Raw genomic sequence first — 19227 nt, forward strand, 5'->3', positions numbered from 1 at the left:
AACTGCATTTCTTTTTTTTATAACTAATTACAGATATTGTATAAAATATATATAATAATATATAAAATATAATATAATCAGTGATTTTTATATTGTCATAATTTTCAGTGTAATGACATAGGGCTTCACGATTTTGGCTAAAATTATAATCGCGATTAATCGAACAGGTTACCACGATTACGATTATTGAACGATTATTTAAAAAAAATCTTTCTCATGTGTCACTGGCAAGGCTTATACTGTAAATATGTTCACGGTTATTTTTTTTAATGAAAGAATGCATAATCCTATCTTTGTGATTCTAAAATAAGGAAACACACAGATAGCTTTTAATGCTTACTTATTAAATATTTCAAACAATTGAATCAAACAAAGCATACAATGCTTGAAATAAAAACGTCTTATAAAAAAGTAATTAAGTTTTAATGTAAAAAGAAAGTTTCCTACAAATGTAGAAAATAGTTATTTTTGTAAACAAAATTAATTATTGTAAATATTGCCATCTTAAAAGTAAAATATAAATTGTATAAAACTAAAAAAAATAATCCTTTTCATATTGTGTAGCAATATGCTTGTGTTATCGAAACCTGCTTTGTGGCGTGGAGGCACGCGTTGCTGGGCGTTTGTCAGTCTCTCTCTTTTTTCGCGTGTTTCTTTGGTACAAGCGGCTCCTGTTGCTGAGTTGACTCATTGTTTGAGTTCCCTTTCACACAGAGATTCCGGAAAATACACGGAAAAAGTGGTCCGGGATTTGACCCGGGTTCGTTTGACTTTGGTTCATTTACACTGCCAGTGATTTTCCGGAATCAACAGAGTGCGTTCACACAGACACACACAACCCGCAAAGACACGTAACATGTCCCAGCTGTGTCTATAGTTTGCTCATGAGCTGCGATTTCTCTCGAGAAACCACGCTTGTGCATTTTTTTTCTCTGATTCGATCATAAACTAGCGCATTACGAACCGTTTCACGCTGACGAACGATCCAGGCTTAGCGCCATCATTAGACACGGCATTGATTATGGCTTTTGTTCACACAGCGCGCGTTCCGGGACTGAACATGGCAATGTTACTAATACTATGTCCCCAACCTGGCATCAATCCCGGGTCCTGTTTGCGTTCACACAGAAGGTGTTTGTTCTGGCAATTTCCCGTGATCAACGCGCTGTGTGAAAGGGGCTCATGTTGCTTCAATGTCGCAGACTGGACGGGGCGGAGTTACGTGACTACACACGCGTAGGGCTGAATGAAGACAGTGTGGTGCCCCTGGGCACTACACCTCAAAACATTTTTTTGCCAACCTGGGGAGAGCTGGAGAAACTTAACTTCAGCCATGAGTCAAAAATAGTATGGCCTCGTAGCGTTAGCTAATAATTTTACCAGCGCAGTTAAAAAAAAAAAATAATAATCAAGTCGAATTTCTATAACTCTGTGTGTTGAACTGATAATCACTCTTTTGTGTGTTAAACACAATCTACTTACTACAGAGAACTTCATTATAAAGAAAAACAAGTAATCAAAAAAATATGATCATAATCTATGACAAAACTTCTATTATAAACTAGATTAGTGGGTAACTCAGCAGTAAAATTTAGAAAAATCACAAGTGCACAAACATTTTATAAAATCTGAACATTTAGTGAAAAAAACCCCACTATTTAGTGGGGAACAAATAAGAGACAATAGGTGTAGCACTAAATCTGGTAAAACATTTTCATGTATGAAGTTTAGCAGAACTGCTTCTTCCTTGATTTTGCGCAAGCAAAGGTGTCAACTACATCCCCAAAGTCCATTTCTTTGTTACCGTCTCCGCAGTTAGCTCCGGCTTCGTCAAACTCAGCGCTGCTAGTGATCCCAATTCCCGTGATGTTCTCACAAAAAACTAGTGATGTTCTCACAAAAAAAACGTTCGATCCCTGGAACATTTTGAATTGTAGCTAAACGTCTAGCGTCCTTGTCTTTCTTTAACTTTCTTTTTGCAAAACCACTCAATTGACGTCTGTCAATTTTGGATTTAGATTTATTTTCTGTAGCCGTTAAATAAAATGACACATTTGCGCGTACTTGTTGTGGACCAAGTCAACTCTGACAGATTGGGGAGGGGGGAGTGATAGTGGTCATGTAATCTTTATTTATTTCTAATTAGGGCCCAAGCCTTGAAAAGGCGAAGGCCCTATTGTTTTCCTAAGGATTATTAGGGCCCAAGCCTTGAAAAGGCGAAGGCCCTATTGTTTTCCTAAGGATTATTATTATTATTATTATTATTATTATTATTATTATTCTAACGACTATTCTGGCACTTTTGGGGCTCTTAACGTGCACGAAAACTCTTGAAACTTTGCACACAGGTCAGAACCCGCGGCCATCAGGGCCGGGCTGAAGGTGGTACCCGGGCGTGGCAGGGGGGCTCGACAGCGCCCCCTGGAACGGGGTCCGAAAACTTGGTCCATAAATCAAACACGCTTGCATGTAATAATATGAAACTCGGTACACATATAGATCTCATCGGTTCATATATACTTCATGCTCTTACTTTTTACCCCAGCCCAACAGGAAGTCGGCTATTTAGGGTTGTTTGTAAAACGCATGCAATGGAATTTAAAGTACTTCTTCTAGAGAATTCAAAGAAATGCCACGAAACTCGGTCAGCATGAAGTCAAGACATTGAGGATGAAAAAATTGCCAGGGGATTTTTGATATCTCGAACGGTTGGGCCGTGGCGAGGAAACGAATTTATGGCGAGAAACGTGAAACAGGAAGTGTGTTATAACTTCAGCATACATTACCTGATCTTAATGAAACTTCAGCAGTGTGTTCGTTGTAAGAGGCCGATCACATGGATGTGACTATTGTGAGTCAAAGTTATAGCGCCACCAACTGGCAGCAGGAAGTGTGTCACTTTCAAAATGCTTTGAAATCACCCTCTTATTTTAACCCGATTTGCTTCAAACTTCATCTGTTTATTGTAAATACACGGCAGATGTAGACCTGTGAAAGGATTATTGATATCTTTGATACTGTTGCCGTGGCAACGCATAAAACTTTAAAATTCTTTTTGGATGCTTTTGAGACTCTTAGCATGCCTGAAATTGCTTGAAATTGCATGAAACTCGACAGACAGATCACATTTATTAGCCAGTAGACATGTGCAAAGTTTCAGAAACGGGCGTGGTGCAGGGACTCAGTAGCGCCACCTTTTGACAAAAGTGGGGGGGTTAGTTTTATAGTTTTACCTACAATCATAAAACTCGGTACGCATATTGTTCAGATCAAGCCGGACAACTTTCTAATTAACTGTCATTAGCTCAGACCAAGAGGAAGTCAGATATTTTGGTTTGAATATGGTCATTTTCTCTCTCTCTCTCTCTCTCTCTCTCTGAGCCAATATGGCAAGCCGTTTTAACATTTAATCATTTTAACCTACTAGTCTCTATTTTCATGCTTCTAGTACTTATTTTTTAGATACTAGTATCTATTCCATTAAGTACTAGTACTTATTCATTAGCGACTAGTGCTTATTCTTTAGTACTAGTGCCTATTCTTTAGATACTAGTGCTTATTCTTTAGATATTCTTTTGAATACGTATTAGTAGCTAATGAATAAGTACTGGTATCTATTTAATAGGTACTAGTATCTAATGACTTAGTACTAGTATTTATTGAATAAATACTAGTATCTATTAATAGGTACTAGTATCTAAAAGGTCATTTTCTCTCTCTCTCTCTCTGAGCCAATATGGCAAGCCGTTTTAACATTTTATCATTTTAACCTACTAGTCTCTATTTTCATGCTACTAGTACTTATTTTTTAGATACTAGTATCTATTCCATTAAGTACTAGTACTTATTCATTAGCAACTAGTGCTTATTCTGTTTAGAATATTAAAAGTGCTTATTCAATTTTTATGCTTATTTATATTTTCAGAGCAGAAAATCCGAATTTTCTGCTTATTCAATATTGCATCTAAAATGGAAGTGACTTGACGTGTGTGTGTGTGTGTGTGTGTGTGTGTGTGTGTGTGTGTGTGTGTGTGTGAGAGAGAGAGAGAGAGATTGTGTCTGTTACAGTGACAAGAGTTTAACCCTTTAAGGCCTTGTTTTTTGGATATATATCTTTTTTTATTAAAAAAAAAAGTGCATACAACCCATATCTTTTAAATGTATTGTTTGCTTTTAATTAAATTAAGATTGTATGTTTGGTAATTGAACCTAAATAAATTTAAAATTAATGTGCTATATTTCAGATCAATATATTTGTTTTCCTTCATTTTAATCAACACTAACTTTATTCTCATCTGAATTATAAATAACTTATTTCTGTATAAAATAAAAAATCCCGAATAATCCAGACCAACCAGAGCGCACTATTTCTACAACATCATCAGTGCTGAAGCGGAACTACCAGAGCCGTTCGGCAGATAGCCAGCAGATATTTTGTGTCACGTCGTGCACAATAACCCTGAAGGCACCAGGGTGGCGGTGCCACCGGCTTTTTATATATATATATATATAAATATAGCTGCGAGCAGCGATGAAGGGCTAAAGCCGGCGGTATCGCCACCCCGGTGCCTTTAGGTAACTAAAGGCACCGGGGTTGCGGTGCCACCGGCTTGGGCCTGTAATCGCTGCTCGCAGCTATATTTTATTATTATTATTGTTGTTAAATTAGTGTTCATAAATGAGTTATGTATGGTCTTTCAAGAATTTCAAGTTAATAATATAACAATTTACGAAAAATATTTTTAAAGCTTGTGTCATGCAGTGCCCCCCTAGTGGTTGTGAATGGTTAGTGCCCCTGGGCACTGGCCCAAGTGCCCTTATGGATAATCCGGCTCTGCACACGCGGTATTATGTTTTAAGGGGAAAGTACATTAACACACAGTGGGCGGAAATGTTAATAGGATTAAAAAACCGAAATAACCGACATGGTAAAATTACGTCGGTTGTAGGCTCTGAATTTCGGTTTCGATTATTTTTCGATTAATCATCCAGCCCTATGATGACATACACATCAAACGAGACTGTGTCATAGAAAGTCTGTATGTGTACTTCGAATGAGGACATTACTACACTCGTCAAGGCATTTGAGGTTTGTATATGTTTTTTGTAATGACCTAAACATATTGCCAGCCTGTATGTTACCAATATTTCAGTGAAACTGAACAAGGTGTTAATTATTTATATAATTTAAAAAAAAGTTTTTTGATTGTTTGTTTTTTGTTTTGGCTTAGGACTGCAATTCTGAAGAAGCTGAGAGAGGAATTTCTGAGAGCACTCTGGGGCTTTTTGTGACCCGTAAAGAAGGTGCTGGTGCTGAGGACGAGCCAGAGGATGTTGGAGTAGTGATAGAGGGTGTGCAGCTGCTACAGCACTTAAAAAGTGTTTCCTTTGGGTTGGTAATGCTGTTCGGACTGATCTACGCTCTCAACTTAAGCTACCCTCCAAAGTCTCAAATTCACGTTTGAATTCTTTCAAAAGGTACTGATGAATTTGGATGGCAGCAAGCTTTTCCCAAAGGGTTCAGGCACTTAAAATTAAAAATTTTCAGTGAATAGGACATTCACTTCTTGCCTAGATGTTTCCAACAACTGAAGGGAGATTGAAAACTTTCAACTTTTAAGACAGGGATCCCCTGAAAGGAATTTGTTGACGGACTGATGACACTAACTCCAGCATGCAAGAGACTGCAGCTAATGCATCATTCCTGCTTTTGTAGCTCTGATACTCTGACAAGAGAGATGTTAGCCCTTGTGACTCAGTCCAGGAACTTATCTGATGACTCGTTTTGCAGCAGCGCAGAGACTGTTTTATTAAAAAAAAAGGAGTGAGCCAGCTCTCAGATTTCATCAAAAATATCTTATTTTGTGTTCCGAAGTTGAATGAAGGTCTTATGGGGTTGGAACAACATGAGGGAGAGTAACGTTAAATACTGACAGAATTTTAATTTTTGGGTGAACTATCCCTTCAAGGTTACTTAACTTTTGTGTTTAAAATTTGTGTACATTTTTAATCAGTGACCTGATTGTTTTATTTTTTTCTAACAACTACTTAGGAAGATGGGTGCTAATTACATTAGTGTTTAAATTTTTTGGGGGTACTACATTCGTGTTTCAATTTTGTATTATTTTTTATCTAAGTGTCCTGGTTGTTTATTTGTTCTAACAACTATTTAGGAAGATGGGTATTTACATTCGTGTTCCAGATCAGAAGAAAGCACAAATTGATTACTGTACTATGCAGTGATTATGACTATGCAAAATGTTTACCTTGAAAATGTGGAATAAAAAAAGTTTGCTGTTGAAATTCGGATCTCTGTTACTTGGCACACAGGTTTAAAACTAAAAAGTGTAACATGAGTAATAACCACAGAAAGTACAGTTTGGGAAGATGCATAAAACTAAAATGGTTGCATTAACTTGTAAAGTGCTGTATTATGTCCTGCTTCGATTTTTTGGTTTCTTTTGTGAGACTGGATGTTTCGAGCAATTGCACACAATAAATGTTTGAAAATTTAACGTTTTTGACCGTTTATTCAATAGAATTAAGGAAATGTAAGATAGTTATACAAAGCAAGTAACAACAATTTATTTGAAATGAGTAAAGTTTATTTAATACACAATCTTAAATCGCAGTTCATCTGTTCACATAACAATTATTTAATTAATTCACGTCACCTGAACATGACCGTGAAGCTTAAATAAAATGTTAACCTTTTACGTTGGATTTATGTGATTAAATTGGATGGAAAATTGACATCCAATTGAAATACATAAGTTTTAACTTTCGGGGTTAAATATTTTTTTGAGAGAAGGCTGCATTTATTTGATAAAAATAAAAAGTAATATTGTGAAATATTATTACAATTTAAAATAACTGTTTTCTATTTGAAAATATTTAAAAATGTAATTTATTCCTGTGATGCAAAGCTGAATTTTTAGCATCAATACTCCAGTCAATCAATCTAATATGCTGATTTGCTGCTCAAGAATATAAAGATCAAAAGAACAGCTTTTATCTGAAATAGAAAGCTTTTGTAACATTATACACTACCATTCAAAAAATAAATCTATATTCAACAAGGTTGAATTTTAATTGATCAAAAGTGACAGTAAAGACATTTATAATGCTACAAAAGATTATATTTCATATAAATTAATTAGAACTTTATATTCATCGAAAAAATTGTACACAACTGTTTTCAACATTGATAATAATAATTTGAGGATCAAATTGGCATATTAGATTGATTTCTGAAGGATCATGTGACACTGAAGACTTGATTTTCATAATATTTAACAATATAACTATTTCATTTTTGTATTTTTATTCAAATAAATGCAGTCTTGGTGAGCATAAGAGACTTCTTTTAAAAAAATGTAAAATCTTACCGATCCCAAACTTTTGAATGGCAGTTTGAATAAGATATGAGGGTGGACAGACTGTCCATCCATATTTAATGCAGACAGTAAAGGCATTTAAAAGAAGGTTGCGCCAGTTGTGCCCCCTCAGGTTTTTTTTTTAGCCAAAGTATAACTTTACCTTTGATAATTAAATCCACAATTATTAGGAGGTACTGTACAAAATTATAATTCTCAAATTTCTAAAATCATGACCTTTTGGTGATTTTCGTCATTTTGATGTCCAAATATATAATTTAGCCCATGTGATTTAGGTAGAACCAAATAATTTTTGCAGGTGGGTGGTAGGGTGAATCGACCAAAATTTGACAAAATATATTTTTAATGAAGTAATGAGTAGTTAGTGAGGTACAGAAATTCTAAACTGATCAAGAAAAAAAAGTGTACAGGAATAGGATTGGTATTGGTAAAGGCAGATACACTGCACAATATTGCGGTATTGGTTTTGGACATGAAAAAGTGGTATCAAGCCATCCCTACTGGTTGTACTGCAGATTTTGTTTCCTCATAATGAACATTCTCACAAGAGATGAGGGAGGAAAAGGGCTGTTAATATATTTGGTTAAATATAGAGCTTTTAATAGCAGTGTAGGCGCCTTCATTGGGTCAACCAGAGTCAAGAATAGACTTAATGGTAAAATGAGCAGAATTTGGATGATACTCGCTGTCTCTGTGGGTTGTGGGTTCTAAAGAGCAAATGGTATGTGTGACCCCGGTTATAACTAGAAAAACAAAGTTTTTCAAAGCCCTACTTTAAAGCAAAAAAGTTTTGAAAAGCTTTAAAAAGATTTTGAAAGTTAAGCCATTGAAATGTAGTTTTAGAAAGTAAGATGTTTTTAAAAAGCGATCGACAGATGTTTTGTGGCTGCTCTGTATATGTTGGGTGTGCTGTAACTGTGTAGTTTTTATATATTAATATTTACAGAGGACAGACATGTTGCACAGCAAACTAAATATCTGGGTTGAACTTCTTTATAAACTGCCTCTATGGTTCATTAAAATGATGTATGTATTCTACAGTCAGCAGTAAATGATACATGTCCTCACTGTAAATCTGATCCACATTTACAGATAACTCCAAAGGAGCCACAGCTAGAATGGCGTCTCTGCACAATGTTTAAACGTAGAAATGCAGCATGTAAATGACTACTGAGAGTAAACACATTCCCTGCACGGCCAATTACAAAGGCTTCAGCCGGCCCCAAACCTCCGCCAGATAAACATCAAGGTGCAATGCACTAGAGCCAAGGAAATAGTATCCATTTCCTGGGGCTTTCACTAGGCATCTTACCGACCGAACGCTATCATCATTCTGTCCAAACTCCCCCTCCCCTCTTGTATCTTTAAATGGTAATCTGTGTGTAAATCAATTGATAAACGTTTGGCCTGAAACATGGCCAAGAACAAATGGTTTGGTTTATTTCAGAGGTACGCTGATGTAAGTAGGGCTGAAATCCTTAACCTCCTTAAATCTGCTTCACCCCAACGTTCCTCTGGTGTACATTCAGATATTAAAGTTCCAGCATTTCGGAACTTTGGTGCATCAAACTGCAGGGCCCGTTGCGTTGCAACAAAAAAAAATACTATGGAAGTCAATGGGGTACATCAACTGTTACCGATATTCTACAAAATATCTTCTTTTGTGTTCAGCAGAATACAGAAATTCATACAAGTTTGAAACAACTTGAGGTAAATTATGTAATGATGACAGCATTTGTATTTTAAAGTGAACTATTAATTTGTTGCAGCAAGTTGCAGAACTTTAACCAGCATTTGCCACATATACCATTAAGTTTTGAAATACTCATGCGCACGTCTGTTCTGAATCCTAAATGCAAACGTCTGCTAAATTTATAATAACCCATTTACAATAGGAAAAAAAATAAGCTTATCAAATTTAAAAGGGAAAAGAAAAGGTTTGTAATTTATTTGATGGCGTTCAAGGCTGTGGGTCCAATCAGTTGTCACTTGGTAGACAGCAAATTAAGCTGAATCAAACATGGACATGTTGTGTGACATGCCCTCACCTTCATAAACAGAAGTATGCATTGCAAAAAAAATACATATTATGTAAGCTCGCCACTTAATGTTCAAACTTTTCTGTATAAGGTCTTTAGATATGATGTTTATTATAGACAGGTCAGGCCAAGAAGCATGATTAATTGCATACATTATTGAATAATAAAAAAATAAATAATAATAATTACACCAAATCAACATTCAATTGACAGCCCTTAATCCTACACATTCATTTGAATTATTTTTAATGAAATTAATGATACACCTAGACCCCATCATACCTTTTAATTATGAATTGAAGTTATGCATTATTAAGCATGAGTGATAACAAAAGGAATGCACATGTTCTACGCTCAAACAGTGTAGTGCCGGTTGCAAAAAGCATCTACATTTACATTTAGTAGATTGAAAGTCATGACTCATGAAGTCTCTTTCCAGCCATTAGAGTCCGGTGGAGTCAATGACTTTGACATGTGGTGAGTGCAAATGTGTGCAGCCGGTTTATGCTCAGCAAACGGTGATGTGGCAAATGACTGTAAGACCGACTCCTGCTCCATGCCTTCTGTGTGTTTGACTGGGAACTGGCACGTGCACAGGTGTGTGTGTGTGTGTGTGTGAGTAAGCGTTGTGTTCCCGCCTGTGCAGTCTAAACGGGCCTTGGCCCACTCTCTGGCACTCAGCGAGCTCAGCGATCCCACACAGATGTTCTATGTCCTCTGACCTCAAACTGAGGCCCAACGCAGCATGTCACAGAGGAGCTGAGAGTGTGGGGGCTTTGAAAGAAAATGTCTGTGTGTGTGTGAGAGAGAGAATGCAACTGTGCGAGAAAGGGCGCAGTCCCACACAGTGTGTGAATGCATAAAGTACTACTGTAAGATTGTGTGTGAGTGTGTGAGACAAGTGAGTGGGGGGAGAGTATGGATTTCTGTGTGTGAATCTACCAAGACTCTACACTACTTTTTTCTTAAACTGTATTTTGTCTGTTTTCCAGTAATATGTATATTTTTATTCATCATCTACTTCTAATTTATTAGAGAATGTCAGAAATTGCAAGATAATAAAACAGAGAATGTATCATAAATTAGGTTTATTATCGAACAAAATGTAGTAAGGTTTATGCTTAAATAACTTTTTGTCAAAGTTTTAATTTCTGAAAATAAGTCAATATCTTATGCATTTTTGCTTCTCAAGTAAATCTTGTTTTAAGGACATATAGATACATTTTTAATGGAAAACAGAAAAAAATAGCTATCCAGTAGTATTCTTTGCAGTGCAGAAAATTCTCTCCATTCAGTAGTGAGGTTTGAAGAAGCCATCAGCCTGGCTTTATTAAAAATGTATGTCTTTTGCTGTATAGCAGGGAGGCTTTTATTAGTAGCACTTGCCTGAATAAGCCAAAACATCTCCATTTCACTCTTGCTATATATGATTACACAGATTAGAGTGGAGCCTTTCTATTTTTCTCCAAAAAATTCAAAATGTAGGGATAAAATAACTTAGATTAAAAAGAAATTAGATTAAATAAAAATGATATATAAAAATAATGAACTATATATGAATTATAAAGGACTGGCCCATGATGAGATGGAACGGGGGATAATAAAAAATGACTATATATATATATCAGTGTATTCAGTGGCTCAGTTTAAGATTAACTATCTATCTAACTATCTACCATCAAAGTTTACAGTGAATTCTGTTTCAGACCAAATAGTTGTCAAGTATGGAAAACATTCTAACACTCATAACAATTAACTATTAATTGCACTCCTATTACCACTACCAAAAGTTTTTGAAAGTACAGTTGTGAAATATTACAATTTAAAACAACAGTTTTTATTTGATTATATATATATATATTTGGTGCTCAAGAACAAAATCCTATTATTATCAATGTTGAAAACAGTTGGTGCTGCTTAATATTTTTGTGAAAACCACAATATAGTTTTTTCAGGATTATTTGATGAATAGAAAGTTCAAAACAACAGCATTTATTTGAAATAGAAATAGTTTGTATCATTAAAAATATATGAAAAATATACTGCCCTTTTTGACCAATTTACTGAATAAAAGTAATTATTTATATAATAAAAAACAATATATATATATATATATATATATATATATATTTTTTTTTTTTTCTTCATTTTGTTCATTTCAGTTTCTTAGTCAAATTTTCACACAGAGATTAATGTCCTCTCACCTGTGAGTACCTCCATTTCTGACACTTGATGCTGTCAGGTTCAGGAAGCTCTGGCATCACCTTTTCCAGCTCTTCCAGGATGATGGGCTGTACCACATTCTTTTCCTCCTCCAGGTGCTGGATGCCAAAGGGCACACTAGTGTGGACCACCACAGAAGGTCCACAGTCCTTCGATGCTGCCAATGATACACAGATAATCATCAGGCTCACATGTGCCTGCTTAAGTCATGAACTACCTAATTCACAGATCCTACATTGTGTGCAACAGTGAGAGGAGGACAGCAAAAAGTTAAGTATGGAAATTTCAAACAGAGGAAGAAATGATGGTGAGATAAACAACAAAGACAGCAGCAGAAAAGCAACACAACAGGCTAGAAATGCCATAAACAGTTTATTCTTTATAAAAAAATGTATGCTTTTTTAAAATACATTTTGCATGTCATAGAGAACCTCAACCGGAGGATGTCTTTGACATAACGTGATGCAAGTTTTAAAGGGACACTGCACCAAAAACAGAACATTCGGTCATCATTTACTCACCCTTATGTCATTCCAATCATCTATGTCTTTAATTCTTCTGTGTAACACAAAATAATGAAAGTCAGTGGGAAATTAACAACACTGGATTACATTAACAAAAAACACAGACACACGTTTCAATATAGACTATATTACCAAAAGTATTGGGACACCCTTCCAACTCAATGAATTCAGGTGTTCCAATCACTTCCATGGCCACAGTTGTACAAAATCAAACACCTAGGCAATGCATGCAGACTGCTTCTACATACATTTGTGAAAGAATGGGTCGTTCTCAGGTGCTCAGTGAATTCAACTGTGGTACCGTGATATGTTGCCACCTGTGCAATAAGCAGTTGGGAACAACAGCAACTCAACCACGAAATGGTAGGCCATGTAAAAAATCACAGAGCGGGGTCAGCGCATGCTGAGGTGCACAGTGCGCAGAAGTCGCCAACTTTCTGCAGATTCAATAGCTACAGACCTCCAAACTACGTGTGGCCTTCAGATTAGCTCAAGAACAGTGCGTAGAGAGCTTCATGGAATGGGTTTCCATGGCCTTCCATGGCCGAGCAGCTGCATCCAAGCCTTACATCACCAAGTGCAGTGCAAAGTATCGGATGCAGTGTATAGCACGTATAGCACTGCTCTAGAGTCCAGTGGAGACGTGTTCTCTGGAGTGACGAATCACAATTCTCTGTCTGACAATCCGATGGACGACTCAGGGTTTGCCAGTTGCCAGGAGAATGGGATTACGGTGTGGGGTTGTTTTTCAGGGGTTGGGCTTGGCCCCTTCGTTCCAGTAAAAGGAACTCTTAATGCTTCAGCATACCAATACATTTTGGACAATTTCATGCTCCCAACTTTGTGGGACCAGTTTGGGGATGGCCTCTTCCTGTTCCAACATGCGTGCGCAGAAGTACACAAAGCAAGGTCCATAAAGTCATAGATGAGTGAGTGTGGTGTGGAGGAACTTGACTGGCCTGCACAGAGTCCTGACCTCAACCCGATAGAACACCTTTGGGATGAATTAGAGCGGAGACTGTGAGCCAGGCCTTTTCGTCCAACATCAGTGCCGGACCTCACAAATGAGCTTCTAGAAGAATGGTCAAAAATTCCCATAAACACACTCCGAAACCTTTGTGGAAAGCCTTCCCAGCAGAGTTGAAGCTGTTATAGCTGCAAAGGGTGGGCCAACTCCATATTAAGCCCTATGGATTAAGAATGGGATGTCATTAAAGTTCATGTGCATGTAAAGGCTGACGTCCCAAAACTTTTGGCAATATAGTGTATCTTTTTCTATTCATACAGGTTTGGAATAACATGAGGATGAGTAAATGATGGCAAAGTTTCATTTTTGTAAAATGTATCTCTTTAACAAGTCAAGCTAGCTGTTGCATATACACTGCACATATAACATGACCAACTTTATTTGTTAGTCATAACAAGTTACTGTGAGTAGTGTTAAGTAACAGAACTCAGCAGCCTCTTCTCCAGACGATGGTTTCCTAGTGCCTCATCTATGGGCACAACAAACTCCATGATCTAATACTTTACGGGCCGATCTCATCGGCAGAGACATGACCCATGACTGAGAACAGGCCTGATATATCAGCCTTGCACATAGTGTAGTCATTTCTCTAATAACACTGTTTTAAAACACATATTTAATATGATTGGAGGAAATCATGCTTTATTGGGCTCCATAAACATCGGCTTGTGTTTGAGCAGCTGGAGTGATTTGGCCCAATGACTCAAAGTAGGATAAAGATGCTGAAAGCCATTGTTGATCAATGCTTGAGGAACGAGGGCTGGGTCTGAATAAGACCGCAGAGACTAGCTAAAGCTTAATATTAAAGCCTCTGGCAGATTCACATGGTAACAGATTGAGTTTATGATCACCTGTGAGGAGGGGCTTTATACTTAAGATCTATTCTGTTCAGTAAAGTTTTATGGACCAACAGAGAACGATGAGCCATTTAAATCATGACCACTGGCATAAATGTGGAAAAAGTCAAGCAAATCACATCCACATGCTATACCCATGCCTGGTCCTTAAATAATATTGGGCTAATAAATAAATCAAGTACGCCTGAAAATAAAGTTGTGGTTAAAACCCTTGATGAATAACAAATGATTAAGATTAGTTTATGACTAATATCATCCAAACAGGGCTTTTCACACTACATTTAACAGTGAGTTTAAGTCTTTTTAAACTGCAGATAAGGCTAGTTTTTGATGAGTTTCAGAAGACGTCAGACAACAAAATTACATGACAACATTTCCATAGATGGACAAGAAGTTATTAAAACAAAGTCGTTGAATGTTGTATTTGCGTAATCAATATGATTATTATCCTCAAAAATATGCAATAAATAACCCAGTTTACAGTTTTCAGTCTGAAATGTTGAAACTAGACTACCCAGGATAAAGAACAGTACAAGAGAATAAAGTTTGAGATAAAGTTAAGAATGACCCAGGGTCAACTTCACATTTTTCAATTGTGAAAAGTCTATAGGAAAAAGCTGGTTTAAGTCAATACCACCACAGGTAACAGACTGTGTGAATAGAGGAGGTACTTGTGAGGAATCAAGTGCCTCTGTTGGATAAATAACAGAAGAAAATGGATAGATATAAATTCTTGTCCAAAATTCCAGGTCATGAAATACTAGATTGTGCCCTCATAGTTATATACCTAGTTATATATATATATATATATATATATATATATATATATATATATATATATATATAGTTATATATAAAAAATATATATATTTTTACACGACATTCCTCCCGGGTTAGTGACATCACCAACCCTAAAATGTACATAAACCCCGCTTCCGGGACACGCAGTCCATGTTGAGAAGAGGAAAAGTTGTTGTATAAGAGTACATTTGTGAGTCAGCTCAAACTTTAGCATCCTTCATTTCACATGCAATAAAAAGTCACTCTGTGTGCATCTCACAACAGTTCCTATATTATATAGATCTATATTTATAGATTATCATGACAGAATATGCTAATTGAAGATTGTTAACTCCACATCAGCAACATAAATTCATCAACTAACCATTCAGAGACGTCCTGTTGCATTCTACATGTTGTCACTTCTTCTTGAGTCTCTCCATCTTTGTATGACTCTGTTTTAAGATTAAAGGCAGAACACTTTCTGTCATTTTAGTGTGTCTGCGAGGTAATCGCAGCTGCTAACACACAAGAGCTCTTGAAACCCCGCCCTCTGAGGCAGCTCATTTGCATTTAAAGGGCCAGGCACAAAACGTGTGCGTTTTTGCTAACCCTCAAAAAGTGACAACTTTAAAGGACAAGTTCGGTATTTTACGCTTAAAGCCCTGTTTTAAGATTGTTTCTGATGAAATAGAACGGTTAAGATTGAAATTTGAACAAATGCTGCTGTCCCGAGAATTTTCGGTTTCTGTTAGCACCCCCCCACCTCCACAATGGTTTCATTGGGCACTGGAAGAATCATTCATAAAACGCATTAAACTTTAGCTTACAAATACGTGAAACTCACCGAGTGGTCTGGGTTGTTCACTGATATGCTCACACAAAAATCGCTGCAAAAGATGCTTTCCAAAACAGGGTTTTAAAGAGCAACATGCAGGTTGGACACCCCTATATAGCATAGTGTATGTTGATGATAGAACAACTAGATTTTCTTAACTGGAGTAATATATATTTAGCCATTAACAATATTTTGAGATAAATTGTGATAAAATAACTTCCGAGTCTGTAAAGCACTAACCGGAAGTGACGATCGGCGAGGGAGTCTGGTCAAGTTCAAGCTCAGATTACAATGGATTCGAATGAAGAAACCGAGTTCTCCGATGTGGACGAACATGCTTATGATGGCCCACAGGCCTATAATTATTAGCCTCCTAGGCGAGATAGTAGTCAGGGGGAGGAACAATGGGCAGAGGAGAGAAGTAGAGTTGTGGTGTCAAGAAAACCAGTGGCGAATAGGGCAAGTGACTTGGTGAGTTCATGTAAGTTAGCACCGCGGCTAACGCTGGTTCATCTACTGTATGGCTAGTACCTTGGTGTTTTGCAACAAATCTGCTTTAGCAAACACACGTTCGACCTTGTTCTTGATTAAACATCCATTTAGTCTTAATTTAAGCCAGCAACGTTTTGTCTTCTCATATTCTACGCTGACAGTGATTATGCAGTCCATCCAAGCTGTTTAGCACTATCTACATTGACTAAATACCATGCCATAACAACAAATTAATAATGACAATACCTAAGCTACAATAGCAACAGTCTAATGGCGCTTTTCCATTGCATGGTACGGCTCAGTACGGTTCTGCTCGCTTCGCTTTTCCACTGCGTTGTACGACTCATCTTTAGCTCGGTTTGCTTTTCAACTGCAGTTAGTGATACCATTTAAAGGGAGCCGTGGCGTACCATGCAGTGGAAAAGCGCATAACAGTCATATCTGTATAAAAGTCCAGTACGCGGTTTTGCCTGCAGGAGAGGGACAGATTAGGAAGCGCCAAAATCCGGTGTAAACTTTGACGGTGGACTTGATTCCATCGAGTGCACCGAGGGAACAGCATCAGTAACCATCCTCACGTGGTCCTTTCTCCGAAATCCCATCAAATCTCCAGGTCGATAATTCTCCGGAGTGAAATGTGTGCCACAAACGCGGCAGTGAAGGCTGCTCTCTTCACCTGCACAAAACGCACCCAAGACCGAAAAGCCTTGTTTTTCCTAGAAGGAAAATGATGGACACGATGTCCTGACAGGCTGAAATTCGTGCAACTAGCACAAACACAATAATTTACCATTATGGCTTCTCTAAAACTCGATCTAAAACTTTCTGTATCTCAATACTGCTCTAACTACACCAACACCCTACAATGAGAAAGCTGACCGCGAGCTCTTTTATTTACCTCGGCCTACGTCATATGACGCGTTGCTATAGCGCAGTGGTCTCCAACATGGTGCCCGCGGGCACCTGGTAGCCCGCATGGAGTCTCTGAGTCGCCCGCCGAGCACGTTCTAAAAATAGCCTGAATTGTCTTTCATTTAGTTTTTTTTTATTATTATTTATGATGATGGCATAAAATGAGAAAATAACTAATGGTAACATTTCATATACCATTAAAACCTAATAAAATAATAAAATAATTTAAAATATTTAGAATCTGCACGTCGAGCACGTTTAAAAAAAAAACGTAACGTAACTTAAGTGAGTTGAGGTGGTCGCGGGCAGACCGATAAATTTATACATAAGATAAATTGAACTATAAAAAATAAAAAAAAGATTAATTATGGCTGAGGATGCAGGTCATGCAAAAAAGAAGACTTATTATTTTAACGAGGAGTGGGAGACAGAATTCCTCTTCACTAACGTTAAAGATAAAGCTGTATGCCTCATCTGTGGAGCACGCATTGCGGTTGCCAATGGTCTATGGCAGGGGTCTCCAACACGTCGCTCGCGAGCTACCAGTAGCTCGTGGCCTGATTGGAGGTAGTTCACATACCGCATCTTTTGCGCGCTCAAGTTCGTTATTTCAAATGTAGGAAGCTCATAATTATAGCGACGCGCTCATTTTTTCCATGCGCAGCAAGATGAAAAATCCATTAGCTACTAAAACTTCTTTGTCATTGTGGAGAGCACAGTGCATGGTTGCATAGCAATGACAGACGCCACGGGAAAATCGGACCGGATTTTACTATTAATAATGAAAGATAAGTTAATGTCCATTGTGAACGTCAGTAATTTATCTTTTTTGACTCATTCTTTTTATAAAAATGATTTAATGGCTGAAATATGCGAGCTTTTTATAAATCTTTTTTTTGTCAAAACTTTATTTGAACTTGTAGGCTACATGTTAGTAGATAACATGTCGCAAGACACTCCTTTAAAATCTGACCATTATTTTTAATGTTGTTATTTTGTTTATGTAAACAAAAAGTGCAAATGAATTCTAATTATATTTGTTATTTGCTGGTTTTCGACATAAACCTTGGTGAATGGATTTTATTGTGTAGTATTAGTACTTTTTGAACAGGATTCTGTGATAACTGATCATTTTGGTCACTATAATCATGAAATGAAATTTTCAGGCCATTTCATCTCTAGTTAAGATGCACTATAAAATCAACTATAATTATGTGTTTTTATAGTATAATATGCAAAGTACAATTTTCTTTAAAAAAATTAATCTCTGATTCTGTTCTTTTCTCTGACATTTAAGGGTGACATTTATAGGCCTACAAAAACTCTTTTAGGTCTAAAACAGTTTAGATAGTTGTTAATATGACAGTTATGAGACATTATTTAAGAGATTTAAGTATTGTATTAGCCTACATGAGTAGCTCTCGGCCACTATATTTTTTAAAAAGTAGCTCTCAAATGAAAAAAGGTTGGAGACACCTGCTATAGCGGGAAAGGCGTATTCCAGAGCCTAGTACATTTTCATCAAAATCTCAATATCAAATGAGATTTCATTAGTAATTTCTACATATGTGTTTTTAAAATGCCATAGCAGACAATTTAAAGTATTAATTCAGAATATAAATTCAACCTGCATGTTGCTCTTCAAGTGTAAAATGCCAAACTTGTCCTTTAACATGCTATATAAAAATATCTGTGGGGTATTTTGTGCTAAAACTTCACACACACACTCTGGGGACATCAGAGATTTATTTTACATCTTGTGAAAAGGGCATTTTACCACCCCTTTAAATATATATTTTTTTGTTAATGTAGAAGTTTTTTATGTCAATTTTGATCAATTTAGTGCATCATTTGCTGAATAAAAGTATTAATTTCTTTGAAAAAAAAAATTTAAACTGTTTTTTACGACTAATTATTTACATTTAATTTAATTTATTTGTAACTCATTTATTTGTGTTTACTTAACCCTCTGTTCTTCTGTCATTTTTAACCTAAAAATAATACGTGTTTTTTTTGTTGTTTTTTTTAATCGGAATTGTATGAAACTTGGTAAAGGTTTTGCCACTTTTGGCTATGTGTACAACAACAACAACAAAAATCATGGCGATGATTCACAAAGGTTAAATAGTCCTGGGAAA

General features: G+C 36.6%; 1 protein-coding gene across 5 annotated transcripts in view; it reads right to left on the bottom strand.

Moving 5' to 3' along the window:
* The window catches only part of rnls (renalase, FAD-dependent amine oxidase), an 89078-nt gene that overhangs the window by 22239 nt on the left and 47612 nt on the right, over positions 1-19227 (bottom strand). For all 5 annotated transcript variants that reach the window (XM_077201220.1, XM_077201219.1, XM_077201217.1 and 2 more), the window contains one exon: positions 11641-11816. In XM_077201220.1, coding sequence (XP_077057335.1) covers positions 11641-11816 — 176 coding nt within the window. The remainder of the gene's footprint in view (positions 1-11640; positions 11817-19227) is intronic.

The sequence above is a fragment of the Siphateles boraxobius genome, unplaced genomic scaffold, assembly GCF_051911475.1.
Source record: "Siphateles boraxobius isolate OS27281-9 unplaced genomic scaffold, OSU_SipBor_1 46, whole genome shotgun sequence".
NCBI classification, from domain to species: Eukaryota; Metazoa; Chordata; class Actinopteri; order Cypriniformes; family Leuciscidae; genus Siphateles; species Siphateles boraxobius.